Source organism: Fonsecaea monophora (genome assembly GCF_001642475.1).
Source record: "Fonsecaea monophora strain CBS 269.37 chromosome Unknown Scaff89, whole genome shotgun sequence".
Classification (NCBI taxonomy): Eukaryota; Fungi; Ascomycota; class Eurotiomycetes; order Chaetothyriales; family Herpotrichiellaceae; genus Fonsecaea; species Fonsecaea monophora.
The window spans coordinates 51,628-67,718 of NW_019174020.1; the positions used below are offsets into that span (position 1 = coordinate 51,628).

The 16,091-nt window shown below is 54.0% G+C and overlaps 3 protein-coding genes across 3 annotated transcripts; all 3 read right to left on the reverse strand.

Moving 5' to 3' along the window:
• Window positions 1-2,953: 2,953 nt before the first annotated feature.
• On the reverse strand, window positions 2,954-3,469 carry AYO21_09262 (hypothetical protein; the record flags this gene model as incomplete). Its single annotated transcript, XM_022659200.1, has 3 exons — window positions 2,954-3,049; window positions 3,098-3,266; window positions 3,321-3,469. The coding sequence occupies 3 exons, from the start codon at window positions 3,467-3,469 to the stop codon at window positions 2,954-2,956; spliced, it is 414 nt and encodes a 137-aa protein (XP_022508483.1).
• Window positions 3,470-7,718: 4,249 nt separating this feature from the next.
• On the reverse strand, window positions 7,719-8,405 carry AYO21_09263 (hypothetical protein; the record flags this gene model as incomplete). Its single annotated transcript, XM_022659201.1, has 1 exon — window positions 7,719-8,405. The coding sequence occupies one exon, from the start codon at window positions 8,403-8,405 to the stop codon at window positions 7,719-7,721; it is 687 nt and encodes a 228-aa protein (XP_022508484.1).
• Window positions 8,406-14,458: 6,053 nt separating this feature from the next.
• On the reverse strand, window positions 14,459-14,788 carry AYO21_09264 (hypothetical protein; the record flags this gene model as incomplete). Its single annotated transcript, XM_022659202.1, has 1 exon — window positions 14,459-14,788. The coding sequence occupies one exon, from the start codon at window positions 14,786-14,788 to the stop codon at window positions 14,459-14,461; it is 330 nt and encodes a 109-aa protein (XP_022508485.1).
• Window positions 14,789-16,091: the final 1,303 nt, after the last annotated feature.

Genomic DNA, 16,091 nt, shown 5'->3' on the forward strand with positions numbered 1-16,091 from the left:
TCGGTTCGATCACGGCACTTTGATTCGACAGGGTATTCTAGTTTGAAATCGGCACTTTGGCTCTGCACGGCACTTTGGTTCGACCACTCCACTTTGATGGGACACGAACGTTCCTCCAAGTCTAGATCGCGAGAACGTAAGGGGTTTTGGCTTTCCCACATCAGTGCATTGGCAATCGCCGATTTTGCTGACACTGAGGGTCGCCCCGCTTAATGGTCAATCCAGACTGGACCAAGGACCAAGGAAAGGGGGTTAGATGTCGTCATGACTCTGTCAGATGTAGGTCGTATGTGCGTTGAAGATGGTCCGTGTGACACGGTGGCCTGAACCATGGTCCACCTTGTGGATGTCACATTTGAGGACTGTGCCAATCAGCTCATTGGGTATCAACGCAAGGAGGTCGATGGTAGTTTCATGACCGCATGACCGTCGGGCTCGAACGTACTATTTCCTCGGAGCAGGAGGTTCTGGACTTCAGCCTCACCTCACTATCCCCACCTATCTTTCACTGTGAGTCATGTCCAACACCAGTTTTCGTTTCTGCCTGCGCCCGGTGGAGTCTGGTAGCGAGTCGGGTGATCGCTTCTTACGAGCCTGGATCAGTCGTGCTGACCGACCGGATTTGCCCGTGAGAATAAGCCTGTAGCTAGCTGCTTTACTGGCTCAGCGACGTTTCAAAGAGCCGTCTCAAGACGCAGGCACACACGCTTGTTGGCTGGAATTAGATCCCGCGCGACAAGGACCTCCAGGTGGCAACCACACAGGGAGTAGACTCATAGAAGGAGGTGGTCAGTTGGGCAACCTTGCACCTTGTGACGCCTGGAACTTTTGTGGCCTGGAACCTTTGTGGCCTGGAACCTTTGTGGCCTGGAACCTTTGTGGCCTGGAACTTTTGTAGCATTTGTCGGCCCGCTTCCTGAAGCAGGAAGGGCACCCAACCGATGCATGGAAGTTAGGAAGCTGACTTTACACCTGTGTGTATTGTTACATGTGGAATTTGCCACCTCGCTCCCCGTTCATGGCGTTATTGGACACTCTGCGAAGCATGAAGGGAATCCACCCAACCGATGCATGGAAGTCAGAAGTTGGCCTTTACACCTGTGTGTATTTGCAAACCTCGACTCTGCAGGTATGAGCACGTTGACGGGGTCAGGACTGTCAATGAGCACTTGTGCCACCCCCAACACCCTGCGTCCATGATGCATGGACCGAGCAGGCAGCGCAATGGCTTCGGTGGCGGCAAGGGTGAGAAGGCTGTTCCAGTCACCGGGTCAACGCCGTTTGGAAATGGCGCGGACTGCTCCTTTGGGCTCGCCACGGCTGGCGTGTTGTCAGGATGCGATTAGCTACGGCCTCGATCACACCGTGTACTTTGTGCCTACTTTGTGACCTTCCATCCATGCCGCCTATAGCTCGCGAATTCCAGATAGACGGATAATTAGGTCCGCGGAGCTCACTAGGCAACACATTCCTCGCTTGACCAATCGGACACTCAAGATACGATATCGCTGAGGCGAGTCTGCAATAGATAGTTTTTCCAGGTCAGGATCGGTGTCCCTTGGCCTTGTCGAGCAGACGAAGCCACCCCGTCCCCGCCCCGTTCGCGGTGTAACCCTCCTCGAAGCACTGTAAGAGGAGATCTGGAAATGGCGGCGGGAGGTGGTCGAAGTCCATCAGAGCCCCTAAGCTGATGATTCCCGTCACCTTGCTTGTCTCGCGGCTTTGGTGGAAAGCATCGTCCAGCAGCCACGACATGCCTGGTCGTGGCGGTTGAAGTAGCCTCCCACAAACAATTGTATCTCCTTAGCTTCTTGAGTCTGGGCCCGAAGCCCACCGGGACCACGTACGCCTATGCCCTGGCACCCAGGGGGGGACGGAATTCTGTCCCCACTACTATGGTATTCTGCCTGGATTTCCTGCCTCACTGGGGACGGAATTCTGACGGGGGCTAGGTGCGTAGGACTGGTGGACGTCCCTCTGCGTAGATGGACTCGTGACAGGGCTATCGGAAACTGCCCGGTGTTCGAAGTCCGTCCTCGCTGACCAGACCAGGTCAAGACGGGACAATGTCGCAGTTCAGGCTGGTTATAACTAGATCCATCTGTAGTAAATGGTACGTACGTAAACCGACAGTAGTAACCACCATCAGCTCCAATGAGTCGAACTTCAAAATGCCGGCCACAATGTCTGAACCATGGTACTTCAATTTGTCGAAACTGACTTCTCTCGTTGACGTAGATCATTAAACGAAAAGATCGGATCACTCGATCACTTTCCACCTGCGTAGGTCGTACCGCCTCCCACATGGCGTGTTCATGTACGATCCCTTTGCGGTCGATACCGAAGACGCATGCCATGGTTCCATGACAAGCAACAGCGCCAGGTCACGCGCAGTTTCATCGTTCAGAAGGCTTAGCTGTGCCTCAAGGTTGAAGGACAACCCACCCACGAAGGTCCGGGTCGAGATGAGGGAAGAATCTTCGAGCGACGCCATCTCGTTCAACCCAGAGGCACTGTAGTGTATCCAGGAGAGCGCCCCGGCTGTCTTGGGCGGCGACAGTGGCACCAGCGCCAAAAGACCAAGACCTCGAGGGCCATCTTTGTGGAGGAGAGAAAGGGAAGGGAGGTTGCGCTTCGGCAGTCAAGGTTCGCTTGCAATATCCCGGTGTGCTGAAGCATGTCGTTCATGGTCCCGTTCAGTACGCTTTGCTGGTCACCGCTCTATTGTCAGCGGGCTCGTTCACGTTTGTATACCGAGCAGCCCCGATCGGTGACCTAACTCACCCTTGGCCCTTCACTCCCGTAACAGGTTTAAAAATGCCGGGGCGCCGCCGCCGTAGCTGGCGTTTTTAGCCGCCGCGGGATTCGGCGTGCCCTCGTTGTTGTAGTAGCCCGGGGTGCAATCGGCCAGGAACTCGGCGCGTAGCTTGGCCATGTCGAGGATGGTTTTGACCTAGTCCTCCTCCGCCTGGGCGGTGGGCTCGACGGTGTGGACGCTGCGCTTCTCGCACTCCGCAATCACGTAGGCAAGGTGCTCGGTCTTCTCGCCCTTGACGTGTAAGTAGTTAGGGGACAGCGTGGCCTATACGATCTACACCCAGAAGCAGTTGGGGAATTCGCGCGTTATCCAGCCGTGCAGCGTGCGCGACCCGTCCTTCCGGCACGACGTGATGGTCTTGTCGTCGCGGCCCGTGGCATGAGCATCGGCACATGCCGGGCATTTCGTCTCTGCAGATGGACAGGAGTCGGTACGGTGGTTCTGTGGACTGGCCACAGGTCATGGGGCGGCTGCAACGGAGACTGGCTGGTAGTATCCGTACTGCTCGTAGTTGTAGCATTGAATCGGTCGAGGCATCTTGTGAAATTCTTTGACAAAGGCAATTTGTCCTTCGATCTTGACTGTCCGCCGTTTCGGGATCGCATGAGCCTCGATCGCGCCGACCAGGTAGACTACCATCGATCCCGCCATGCGATCAGATCTCCTTTGGATAGCCAGAAAGCCCTCTTGACCCCGGTGATTCCATTGGCGGCGGCGTAGAACGACTCTGCGAAATCATCTCGAATGGTGTGTCCGTCTTCTTTCACTTCCGCAGATTTGACCAACATCGTCGACCTTGACGGGATACCAATCTTCACCCCTTATACGCAGGCCCTCGAGAGCGCGATTGACCCATTCATCATGCATAAGGAGGATGGGAGTTCGTGCGAGATCGAATCCGTTCGACGCATCTTGTGTACGGAGGAGCGCGGCGTCTTCCTCAGTATGCGTGAGAACCCTCACATGGTGCCCCCGGATTTGGATACCAGGTGACCGATTGCAATATCTGAGATTCCGGGTGTCCGGTTGGATTATTCGCCGGATATTTCCTCCATGAATGAAGCACTCACTCGGTTAAGCACTCTTTGACGCAGTGAGCGAGGGAATTCATAGACCAGGAGGTTTTCCTGCCAAGTACCCCGTCGTTTCTTGATTCTGGAACTTTGAAGTTTCGGGGCAGTTGAGATAGGGCCAGTCTCGAGCTCAGCGGTGATGTCGAGTCCAACGAACCTGGAGCCTCCGACAACGTTGGCCCACAACGCACCCCAGACAACACAGTGTTCATTGCCTCCGTGTCCACGATCGAGACCGGCTGCCGGACCACCATGACCGGGATGGGGCCCAATATACCCGAAGACGGGCAAGCAAGTAAGAAAGAAAGGCCGTAACATGCATGTAGCAGTGTGACGTGATCTTCACTCCACTTGTCAGACGGGCACCATACAGTACTCCCTATATGGGTATCTTGCTGTTAGGCGCTGTAACATGGCACATTGAAGTGCAGACAGGAGACAGACGACCAGGCACAAGACATATACTTCTGCAATTTTCAAGAGTGCAGACTATAATGTCGCCTCCGATGAGCGGGAGACCCATCCCGGCCACCAAAAATGCGCAGGCTTCTCCTATCTCCTGGCCAATCCTTTCCAGAGCAGTCGATATCAGCATCATAGTCATTGTTCTGGTGTCAACTCCTCGGAGGTCCAACTGATCCTTCACACCATCTTGAAAGATCCTCACACGTAAGGCCTCGAAGGTTTCAAGATGTGCGTCTCGATTTCGCTGGGCCGATGCTCTAGGTGAAGAAGAGCGATGCGGAACTTGTATCGGTCCTTGCAGGGAGGCGGCTCGATGTAAACATATTAGAAACAAGAGTGCGCCATCGCGGCTCAATAGGTCGGCGTTTGTCGTACGTAGGCATCATCCGCCGGCCAGGAGAAACGTCTGCGTACCATGGCCGCTGCTATTGTATTGCAGCAGTAGAGCTTCCCACTGGACAGCGGTCCCTGTATCGACTGGAGAAGATGGCCGTGGAGAAGATGGCCATGGTCCCAACAGCAACAGAACTACCAGACGGAAAAAACCAGTAAAAAACTCCCGGCGTGCTTGCATCAAATCGTGTGTGTTCGGTCACCCGCGACGACTTGGGCAACCAGCCGTCGAGCCTCGTCAATGACTTTCAGTTTGCATTATCAACAAAGTCATTCAGGACATGTTGGTGAACCTCGTCAAGCCCTCCCGTCCTGTCATCTGTAGTAATTGGATGGTCCGACTTTTGTATTCCTCTTGGACCGGGTTCTGCCAACAGCGGGGACTGGGTCAAAAAAAAGAAGTCGGCATCTTCTTCGACTTCGTCGACAAAATCTTCGTCGGTATCCTCATCAAACTGTGCGCGAGGAGCGGCAAATGCCCACGACGCCGATGGGTATTTCAAAACAGGAGACATTGTCCGGAAGGTCGGGCCTTATTATTTCATTCTTGGGCGCGGACTCGAACAGCGCCGTCTGCGCGGCGTGGAGGCACGCTCGTCGGGCGGTGGGGGCTCTGCACCATTGAGCCACGGCGTTGCGGGCTTCCAACGACCAAGAGGAGAGGAGCGAAAGGTGTCACTCGGAAACGCCGGACCCAAAAGTGTAAAGTGAGGATAAGTGCTCGCAAGAACAAAACGAGAGTGTCGTGAACCGTGACGGTCTTGGGCGACATTGTGCTGGTTGTGGCGGACCCTGTTTAAAGAGAATGGCAAGCTGGATCTTTTCCAAGTTGCTTCTACGCCAAACATCAAGTCAAGCCGGAAACGTTCTGGTCGCTCGGTTGCTCCATCTCGGCACCTGTCGATTTGTTCCTGTCTCTTACTCGCCGCGTGTCCACTTGACTGTCACTCCAAGGAGGGAGAAGGGAGGAGGCGAGGAGAGAGGGTTCGTTCGTGCCAGATCGAATCCGCTCGAGGCATGTATGTTGTTAACAGGCTTGCGGACGACGACGGATTGGCCGAGTTTGCTAGCACCGATGCGTACGTTCGTGATGAGTAATTGTCCGCAGCTCGAGGCTGATGACGGTGTCGAGTTCCGCATGCATTACTGTCTCCCGCTGCGCAAGGGAGCTGGCTGGCCGTCTTCGTCACGGTTGCTCATTGTTTCGTCACCTCGCTCGCCGAGCTGCGTCTCGATCGATGCGAGCTCCCCTCGTGAAGTCTTTTGTGAATGTCCTGAAATCCGCCATCTTCTTCTGTAGCTGATCATGGTTCGTCTTGTTCGTCTTGAGTAGGTGGTTATTGGTGCGCAGCTCGTCGATGATTCGATCCGTGGTGCCATGATTGCTTCTCACCACTTCCTCGAGCCCGTGGAGATTGGTGGTCGATGGTCGAGATCTGGTCGTTTCCGAGTGTGCGCACTCGGAGGCTCGTGTTGTTCGATGTTGCTGTCGCTGATGCGGTTGCTTTCGTTGCCGTTAGGACAGATTTTCCTCGCACGCGATTCGGCCGTGGAGCGGTTGGGGTTGCAGGCTCCACGAGTATCACGGCGCAACCTCGAACAGGAGAGATAGGAGACATCGCTGTCAAGGGTGCGATTATGATATGAATTCTGAGACGAAGTGAGGTCTAACTGGTGTAATTACATCGGCGTGAAAAATATGTGCGCAGTCAGCCTCGTGGGGGGTATCAAGCCTCGTGAGGAGTAGCCTACTGTGTCAGGCTGAGAGCGCAGGCCGTGATTACGACAATGACATGGCCATCGCCATCGCCATCCGACGTGCTTTCGACGCGTTCTTCGTCTTTTTCGACCGTTTTCAATCTTCTCTTTGTCTCCCGGAGGGATTTACGCGCCGCTACGCGATCAATATCGTCCATCGGCTTCACCTTTGGATATCCCTCCACCTCTGAAGATTGTTTAAGACCTAGGTCTGTCCGCCCCTGATCGCATCCTACAGCACTCGATGCGCACCACCACGGTAGCAGCACTTCCTCTACCTCTACAGCAACATTTTCGACCGCGAGGCTAACCAAGGCCGCAGGCACTACGACCCCCTCACCAACCGCCGAGAAGCCCAGGCCTGATCTGGCTCAACTACGTACGGGACGCTCGAGACTGCGAGGCTTTCTGGCGAAATGAGGAGGCATCGAAGAAAGCCCGGCATGTGATCCATCCACTCGTTCGCCACTTCCTCCTCCATTGTCCGTGTTTTGAAGATCGAGGGTCGAAAATGATAATAGAAGAAGCGCAAAGCCGGGATGAAGAGAGAGAAGAGAGAGAGAGAAGAGAGACAGAGAAGAGAGACAGAGAAGAGAGACAGAGAAGAGAGACAGAGAAGAGAGACAGAGAAGAGAGAGCAGCGTCCTCTTTGCGAGCATATGCCACGCTAAACGCAGATAGATACAGCTGGGACGTCCGGACGAGACGAGACGCCTTCGATTGTATCTCAGATGGCTGTTATCTTGTGCAGTAACAAACATCCCTATGGCTCGATCCCCGGTCTAAATTTCTGCAGTGGTATAATATCAACAAGTCACTGAACAGCTGGGTAAAAGTCGAGCCCTGAAACGTACCTGTATAGTATCCAGTCCCCCGCACAAGCTTCTCCCCACCAAGAGGCACATACATGGGGCTCTGACACGGGCCAGTTAGCCGTTCGGTATAGGAGTCGCGCGTGGCGTGGCTGCAGGCGTTGGCAATAGTGGTATTTATACGCCTGCGTAGTTGCATTTGATCTGGCCGACGGAAGATGTAAAGGCGTAGCATCTGGAGGAATGAAATGCCCTCGAGTCCCTTGGAACAGTACCGTGTACTTCTTCAAGGGAGACTGACACGGCGTTTGAGAGACTCTCCATCGTCATTTGATCTATCGGTAGTAGCCTGCCCGCTTCAGGACGACAGTCCACAAGGTGGATAGAATGACTGCTAAATTAGAGAGGTAGATCAAGGAGGAGATGACACACTTCCCGGACGCGGTTCATGGTCTTTGAGATGAAGGATAGTAACGGCCTGGTGGTGGCAAGATGAGGAAGCAATTGAGTGGCGATCTGTTGATACGACTCTGATTGCCGTTCTGCTTCGGTAGTGTATTTGGCAACGTAATTGAGAACAGCAATAGCACCGGTATAGGATGTCTTCATCGTCGTCGTCCTCCTCATGCTCTCGGTCCTGCTCTCCGTCCAGCTCCCGGTTTCGCTGGTCCTCTTGTTTCTTTTCCTGTCCCTGCTTCTGCTTCTGCTTCTGCTGTTGCTGTCCTGGGCGCCTCGGACTGGGCGAACTTCAATGGTAACGTGGATACGGGTAATGAGTATTTCCTCGGTTTGAGAGAGTACTGCAAGGCCAGGATGGCCGAGCCCAGGATCGATGTTGTTCTTAGTACCGTAGAGGAAAGGCTGGTCATCACGGAGGTCTTCATCCACGCGGTGGTAACGGGGCGCAGACGCTTTCCGGATCAAGGAGAGGGTCAGGAAGTTGGAGATTTGCCACCTGAGAAGACGCACGACATTGAGCTCCACTGAGTCGAGAGCCTGGTCGAGGGTCAGGACGTTCAAGGATTGCCACCTGAGAAGACGCACGACATTAAGCTCCACTGAGTCGAGAGCCTGGTCGAGGACCATGAGAACTGTCTAGGCTTTGAAAACGGTCGACTGAAGGATCTCGAGGTCGAACTGTAGCAGGCGTCAAAGGATCTTGGGCCGAGGGACTTTGGAGACTGCCTCTGCGGGCTTGCCTTGATTGATTAAGAGATGGTGTTGGAGAAGGCTGTCCGCCATCACGACGTTGTGCTCGATGATCTCGTCGAATCTGAGTCTTTTAGCGACGAGCAACGGCTGTTTCTTCGCCGGAACCTCGACGCCTCGCGCCGCTTTTGGTCAAGCTGCCTGCCTCATGTCTGCCTGAAAGTCAAAGGTGGAGTCTTATTTATTCTCGCTCGGGCTTACATTCCTTTTTCTTTTTCTCTCATCAGGTGCACAGGTCTGAGCACGTGGCGAGGACTTTCCACAGCTCCGCGTCCTCTTTTTCGGAGATCGTGTACTTGTCTGGCGGTGAAGGCAGGTCACTACCAGTGGGAGTTCGACAGGGAACCTGCCCGTTGGAGGACGTTAAGGTTAGCTGGAGGACGTCAAAGCCAGTTGGAATGTAGACAAAGAGTGGCTGGTGGACGCCGTACACTTACCATATATCACGGGGGTCGCCCAAGAAGACAACGGGTTTGCCAACGGGTTTGCTGCGCATCGGCGCTGGTCTTGGTAGTTCCCAACCCACCACCATGCGATGGTAAATGTCATCGTCACCGCCTGTGGCCTCTGAGGAAGAGGAATCTCAGCTTTGCAACGTTTTATAGACCGCCGCTTGCGTAAATCAACCCATCTAGGAAGGTAAGGCGAACCCAACACTGAACTCGCAAAGGTAGGTGGCGGGAAGGATGAATTTAGACAAAGTCATTGTGTTCTCAGACCAGCGGAGAGAGGCTTGCATGCGTGGCTTGACGAGAGAGTGCGGTGGGTATGTGAGAGAGCATGGTTTGATGTCTGCCTCGAGGATTGCAGTACTTGGTCCTTTTTTTCCGTGAAACGATATATGGCGTTTTACTTCCGTCAAAAGTGCCGTTATCCTTGTCCGTCGTCTTCAAAACACACATGATTGGGAGTCTCTTCGGACGCTCTGGGTGTTTATCCAGGCCTTCTTCGACCTCATGCGCGGCCGGGCTGCGGAAACTGCACGATGGTGCTCTTGCTTTGACCTTGGCCAAGTGTCCCATGTTCGGGTATACGGGCTGCGGAGGCTGGAATTGAAAGCATGAACCTTAGAGTTCGCTGTGCTGGTCCATGAGCTGGCTAGGTCACGGCTCGCGTACTCCTTGTCGAACGACCGCGGTAAGTAGCGCAGGTGGACAGAATCCTGTCTGCGCGAGCAGTGCGGATCGGTAGGAGCTGGTGTAAGTCCTGGTATCTTCTGGGTCGTTGAAAGGGTCTCATGGCCCGTGGAGGAGGGCGTGGAGGAGGGCTTGGAGGTGGTCCAGTAGGTGGTCCATGGCGTAGACAGCTAGGCTGCAGAAGCGTGGCCTTCGGTATGTTTTGTTGTCTGCAAGGGGCTGTTTAAAGAGAGGCTGTTCACAGATGGATTCCACGTCAAATTGGGGTATTCGATTAGCCAATAGATAAGCGCCGATAGGACGGACCAATCAACTTACACCATTTCGGTCAATTTTACCAAAACCAGCTTAGCTCTTCGGAACATCTACCGCATCATGGGCGTTGGATCCATCAAATATCCTGACGTTTTCAATCCCGCAGGATCCGAACGCCCTGATTGAACTGCCGTTATACATGCTTGATGGAGGTCTCAATCACGCCCGACTAGGCCGGCTCGTTGGGACTGAGTGAAGACGCAATTGAACGAGGTCTTGAAGCACTGGAAACGGACTGCGAATTGGTCCGCCATTATACCCCTCGTCAAGGTCCAGTGGATGGCAGGAAACCCCTCTGGGTACTCTCGATCGCTCACTGCCATCGTTTGCCTCGGGTGAGGACATGTTCTTACTGCCATTGGTACCATCGGCACCCTCTCCCTGGACTTGGCAGACGACCGTGTGGCTTTTAGGATCATCTCGTAGCGAATTTGACTAGTTTTGTTACCAAGATGACTTCGTTTGGCGAGCATTGGGTCCGGTCATGGTCTGTTAATATAGAGAATGCTTCAGTGTCATGGCTGAACAATGGATCGATGTCCTATACTGGACTGACAGTCGTGTAGTCGGGATTTTCCTGTCTGAATTCGCCGCGGTTGTCTTTTTGACAGATCGGCACTGGGAATGGGTAGTGTAAGTGGTATTCCACGTGCTGGCTAAGCCATCCCATACCCAAAGTGTGTGGTCATGAAGGGGGTCGGGTCGCAGTCCATTTTGAGATTACGAGCAAAGCAAAAGACGAATGTGATTGAGCCTGCCAAATGCCAGCAAAACTGTCCAAGAACACCAACTGACTGACTCCTGCTCCGCCCTGGCAGATTTGATTGAAGAGAACGGAGAGGAAGAGGAACTGGGTAGACTCGAGGCGCTGTGTTCCGTGCATTCTTTGGTGTTGTCGAGAGCAGGCCAAAGCCATCTTGGAGAGGCACTCCGAGACTTGCTTGACGCTGCTGCTGGAGGGTATCAAGATACTCTCCAATATAAGGCGATGATGAAGCCACCAATCTTCAGCGGCAGGAATGTCGTTGCGGAGTGGATTGTTTGATCATGATCGAGCATGTGATAAAGGACAGCTGAGCCGTCGAGCGTAGCTTTATCAGCTCAAGGTTCGCCCAGTTACCCCAAAAATCCTTGCGGTGTAGCTCTCTCAGCAAGCGGATATGCTTCTCGGCGTACGCCCCGGCGATCGTACATGTCCTCTCGATGCTGGGAACCGCCTGGGTGGTCAAAGTCATCGGTCGATACTAGAAGCGATGCCTGAACGCAGTCAACACTCGTGTGTTTCGTTCACGTCGGGCCTTGCTGCATTCTATAACGTGAGCAACGTTTTTCTGTCGGTCTCGTTCCCCTTGTTGAAAAAGTCAGCCGCGCCGCCGACAGTTCCGCTGTATAGGCCGGTGGTGATGGCGTTGACTTGGGTCTCTTTCGTTGGGCTTGCTCGAACCAGATGATGGCGCCGGCTATGTCGGTGCAGTTAATTACCCCCCTCTCCTACCAGGCACATCGTCTCACCCTATCCGAGGCATCACTCCGTCAATGGTGTCAAGGACAAGACCCCGGAATGCCTCTGCGGCAAGAGATATTGACCGGCGGTGATCGGTCTTGAAGAATCACGCAGAGAGACGTCAACAAGGACGAAAATGTGCTCATTTCTGTATGCCTTGTGCTCGCGAATGTGACAGACGGGGTATCCTCACCTCTTCCTCTGGCGTTTTACCAAAAGCGGATGGGAATAGTTCCAGGAATTTTAGTCAGAGCATTGCTGTAGAGAGTTCTGGATGAACCATAAAGAGACGCCGCGTGGTCTGAAGCCCTTCTCGTGGTGACATATTGAAGGCGAGTCTATCCGTTTCAGGAGGCTCCTCCACCATGATTCCTATGCTTCGAGAATCTGAACCCCGAGAGGACAAATACACCCCCGTTTGCGACCCGACCTCCTCCCCGGCGACCAGAAAGGAACAGGAATCGTTCGCCAGGACCGCAGGTCGCGATGCAGGGGGCACATCTGGTTGGCTCCCCGAGCTCTTTGGACGGAGAAACGTATTCGCTTCGTTGGTGCATGGACGGTAAGTAACGACAAGATCATTCGAATATTCTCCATGATCCTTCCGACGCGTGGAGATTCTGGGCGTCCGGCATAGATACCTAGATGATACCAGGAATTCGAAAAAAATGCCCGATACATTCGATCTCGGCTGGCGTCAGGATCTTAACCACTTATTCGGCCCGAATCGGTTTCTCTGGGCCTTTCCAATATGTAACACCACAGGTGTGATTCGCCGACCCGGCCGGGTGTGCGCGACTCGATATGCAGCAGGCCGCTGAGCCAGTCGACGAGGATGGTGCCACCTTTCCAGCTTCTCTGTCGTCTCACAAACCCAGGACCCACGTCAACACTCCTCTTGAGTCATGCAGGGGTTCCTGCAGATTGTAGAGAAATCTGTTGACGCCGGTGATGAAGCTGACCCCCATCGTGGCTCTGATGGACTTGACCACAGTTCTGTGGTAGACAGAATCAAGCAAGGACTAAAGAGAAAGTACTCGCGAGCTCCCAGACTTTGAGAAGGCGGTCAATGCCGACCGTTGCTCCAAAAACACCACGCGACACATCCGTTGGGTCCGCATGACTGCCACCCTCCATGGTATTGATCCTCTTTTGGAGGACAACCTCGCAGACGCTCGTGCCAAAGTTGACTGGCGGGTCTGCTCCATAGGGTTGCTGGACAAGGAAACCGCTCTGGCTTTCATTGGCAACAATGCTGCAGTTTTTGCAACGTGCACAGGAACCGACACTAGTCAAGGTCGGTATCAAGCCATGAGCCCGTCACCGCGGCGGTTCAGCCATCTCCCTCCGAGCATATATGCCTTCTCTCCTCCTCTCTCTCCTCTCTTCCTTCTCTCTCTCTATCTGCATCAACTGTCGATGGTCAATGGATCGAGCATGAACCAGTTGAATGCTGTGCAGCCGTTTAAGCTGGTCTCCGACCTCCTCGACCTTCTTCGCTCCGAAGTGAGTGAGCCCATGTATAAAAGTCAACTCTATGTATGCAAAGGGCGAGTAAGATAGTGAGGCTGTCATGTATAGCAAGAGATTAGATAGGTCCAGGACACTGCTTGTCCAAGTATTTCCGGATACCCTCGGACGGGTGCTCCAATTTGATGGTTCCCCGGCAACGTCTGAAGCATTGTTAATACCATGTCAGAACGCAAGCAGGTAGACTGTAAACCAACTTTTCTGCAGCTCTCGTGTGGTCGGCCTTGGTCTTCGACGGCACGAATGGTCTTCTCAATAGTGATGGTGGTCCAGCCAGAGACCTCCAGACCAAGGTGACCGTCGGTATCTGCCAGATGCTCGATCGAAGAAGGAAGGACGTCCCTTGTCGTGAGTATCTTGCGTGAGTCGGACTCCATACGCCCGCCCCGGACGTGTGGACGTCGCTTGTTTCGAAGACAAGACGGGTGACGTACGTACGTAGACCCAGCCATTCCGTCGAGGTCTTTGGTCGCTTTGGCGGGCAGAGTCGGGGAACTTCCCGCTCATGGGGCAACGTGCTTATCCTCGTCCTCCTCCTCGTGGGGCGATATTGTTGGACGGAGCCACTTCGCTTGCAGTCATATTGGGGGTCTTGATGGACTTTGCGTGCGAGCTGATCAAGCCGACCCAGATAGATGGCGATCAAAGAGGAACGCCACCGTCACGTCAAGGCTCGGGCACGAGTGTCTGTGCCTAGTAGGATGACGAGATGATCAATTGGAGTGTAGTGTAGCTGTTGCTTGGAGCCCGGGTTGATATACCCAATGGCACGGTCTGCCCTGGCTGTCTGGGTTTCGGAAGGCTTGTTCGGCTCTCAGTATGTGAGGATGATCGCCCCTGGTTGCTGTAACTGAATTATGCAGGTCACTCTTCGTTTTTGGGGCTTTTCTGGGCTTCTCGTTGCCTGTATCTCGTTGCCTGTCTCTCGTTGCCTGTCTCTCGATGACCAGACGACTAGATGATAAGAGAACGATACAGAACTGTCCTTCGATATCGGCACCGAGAAACGCGCAGTCGTAACAAGAAGATTGTACTTTACTTTCCCACCCTTCTCTTACTCTTGCGGACTGACTGATCTCGACGTCAGTCTCCCTGTCGCTACCGCACAGCCCAATCCTCAGGTCCGAGTTGGTGTAAGACGATATCCTTCGCCCTTCGATCGTGGTGGGACAGGACGGGATGGGATACCGTCAGCCGCTCAGATCACCTTTTCTGTGAGAGAAGCCGTGTTGGCAGTGCGGGCGAATATAGAAGCAGAGGAAGGTGGAAAGGTAGATGGATAGACGAGACGACAACAGAACGAGTTGCATCGAGGCTCCGCGTTGTCCGTTAAGGCCCTGACGAGGGCCTGATTGGTGCCAACAAGACTCCCACGTCCGTAAGCGCCCGCAACAACAGCTCACAGATATCCTTGTGACCCAATTGAGCGGCGAAAAACAAGGGCTTTAGAATATCACTCTAGAGCGCGGCGGTCTTTCGGCGTCGAGAACAGTGGTAGTCAAGCCGCCGCCCGTGTCAACAACAGACCTCGCGAGGGTCAGGTCTCGATATCCAACGTGCCCAAAAGCCCAAGTGATCATGGTGGCCGTGTCCCAGACAAAGGTCAATATTGGAGTCGACGGGAAACGGTCTTCTTTTGCTTCCTCCATCCGGCCGGCTCGGGCAGCTTTGACAGTTGGCTTCTCTGGTAACACTAGCTGACACTCGGTCGGATGCTGAGTCGCTATCTGAGTCGTCTGAGATAACTTCTTGCCGTCTCGTTCTCTTGTCGTCATGGCTCCTAGTACTGCCTATGACGTCGTCTCCAGCGCCAGGCCTTTTGATATCTTACTTCTAGAAACCTTCTCGGCATCTTCCATCTCTATCATTCTTTTCCTCCTTCCAATCTTTGATCTGAATCATTTTGGCTTCTTCTCCTCTTGGTTTCCTTCTGTACTTGGTGTTTCGGCAGAAGATCTGGTACTGTGGAAGCTCGGCCTGGCTTCGTACACCCACGATCGTCAACTGCCGTGGACCACCATGATAGCTCAGTCGCCCCAGACAAGGATGTCATCGACGAGACGACCGGGGGACGGGGCGGTAGGGAGGCGGCGGGGCGGCATGGGAAGCAAGACGCCAGACGACTAGATGACCAGACGAGAACCCGATAAGACGACAACATGACTAGACGAGCGCGGGGTCTATCTGATGCGTAGTGTATTCGGTATGAGTAAAAAGGGCGCCTTCTATATACGTATACGCAGCGTGTGTCCAAGGGGTCCAGCTCCCTGATAACCGGGTGGACAGTGTTTTTGCCCACCTTTTGCCCTCGCCGTCGCGCTTCACTCTCGATCGGGGGCGGCTTCTTCTAACAGCTGTGCACGAAAGCCTTCTTTGTCTTTGGAAATTCCTTTGCCCTGGCCAGCTCTTCATTTAAAGAGCAACGTAGAAGACGACCACATATCGGAGTGCAGGTGTATGGTATGGTCCAACCCAAGCCTCGTCAACAAACACGGCTACTACGCCCGCACGATAGGCGTACGAGCTGGTCTTGGGACAGCATGCCAACCCACTACTGGGACCGTTCGTAGTTGTCCCAATGACCAACCCTCTGCAGTTGTAACGCATCGTCTGTAGAGCGGGCTTTGCGAGGTAGGTAGTCCGAAACCGGTTGTGGGGATTGGGAAAGGGGGGCGGGCTCGAGCAGAGCGAGGGAGGGGGACTGGTTGGTTGTTCAGCCTGCTTCGAAGGCTGTATGGCTGTGAAGACGTGATTCATATTCCGGGTCGGTCATATGTCGCTTCAAGACTCTCGGAGAAGGAAAGCATCGGTCACGGGTGTCGACGGTGAACGGGTGAAATAGACACGACAAATGCTCAGCCGCGATCGTCGTTTGATTGCGGAATTCGTTTAGCAGCCCATCTTGACAGTGCCTGGTCGAGTGCTCGGGCAATTGACAATTGACGTCTTCACTTTCAAGTGACCTTGAGTCAAGGATGCCGACGTGGTGGCTTATCGTCATGGGACCCGGTCGACTGGGGCCGGCGAGTCGAGGTTCATTGCTGAGGCCTCGGAGGCTCCTCAGTGTCGACATTGACG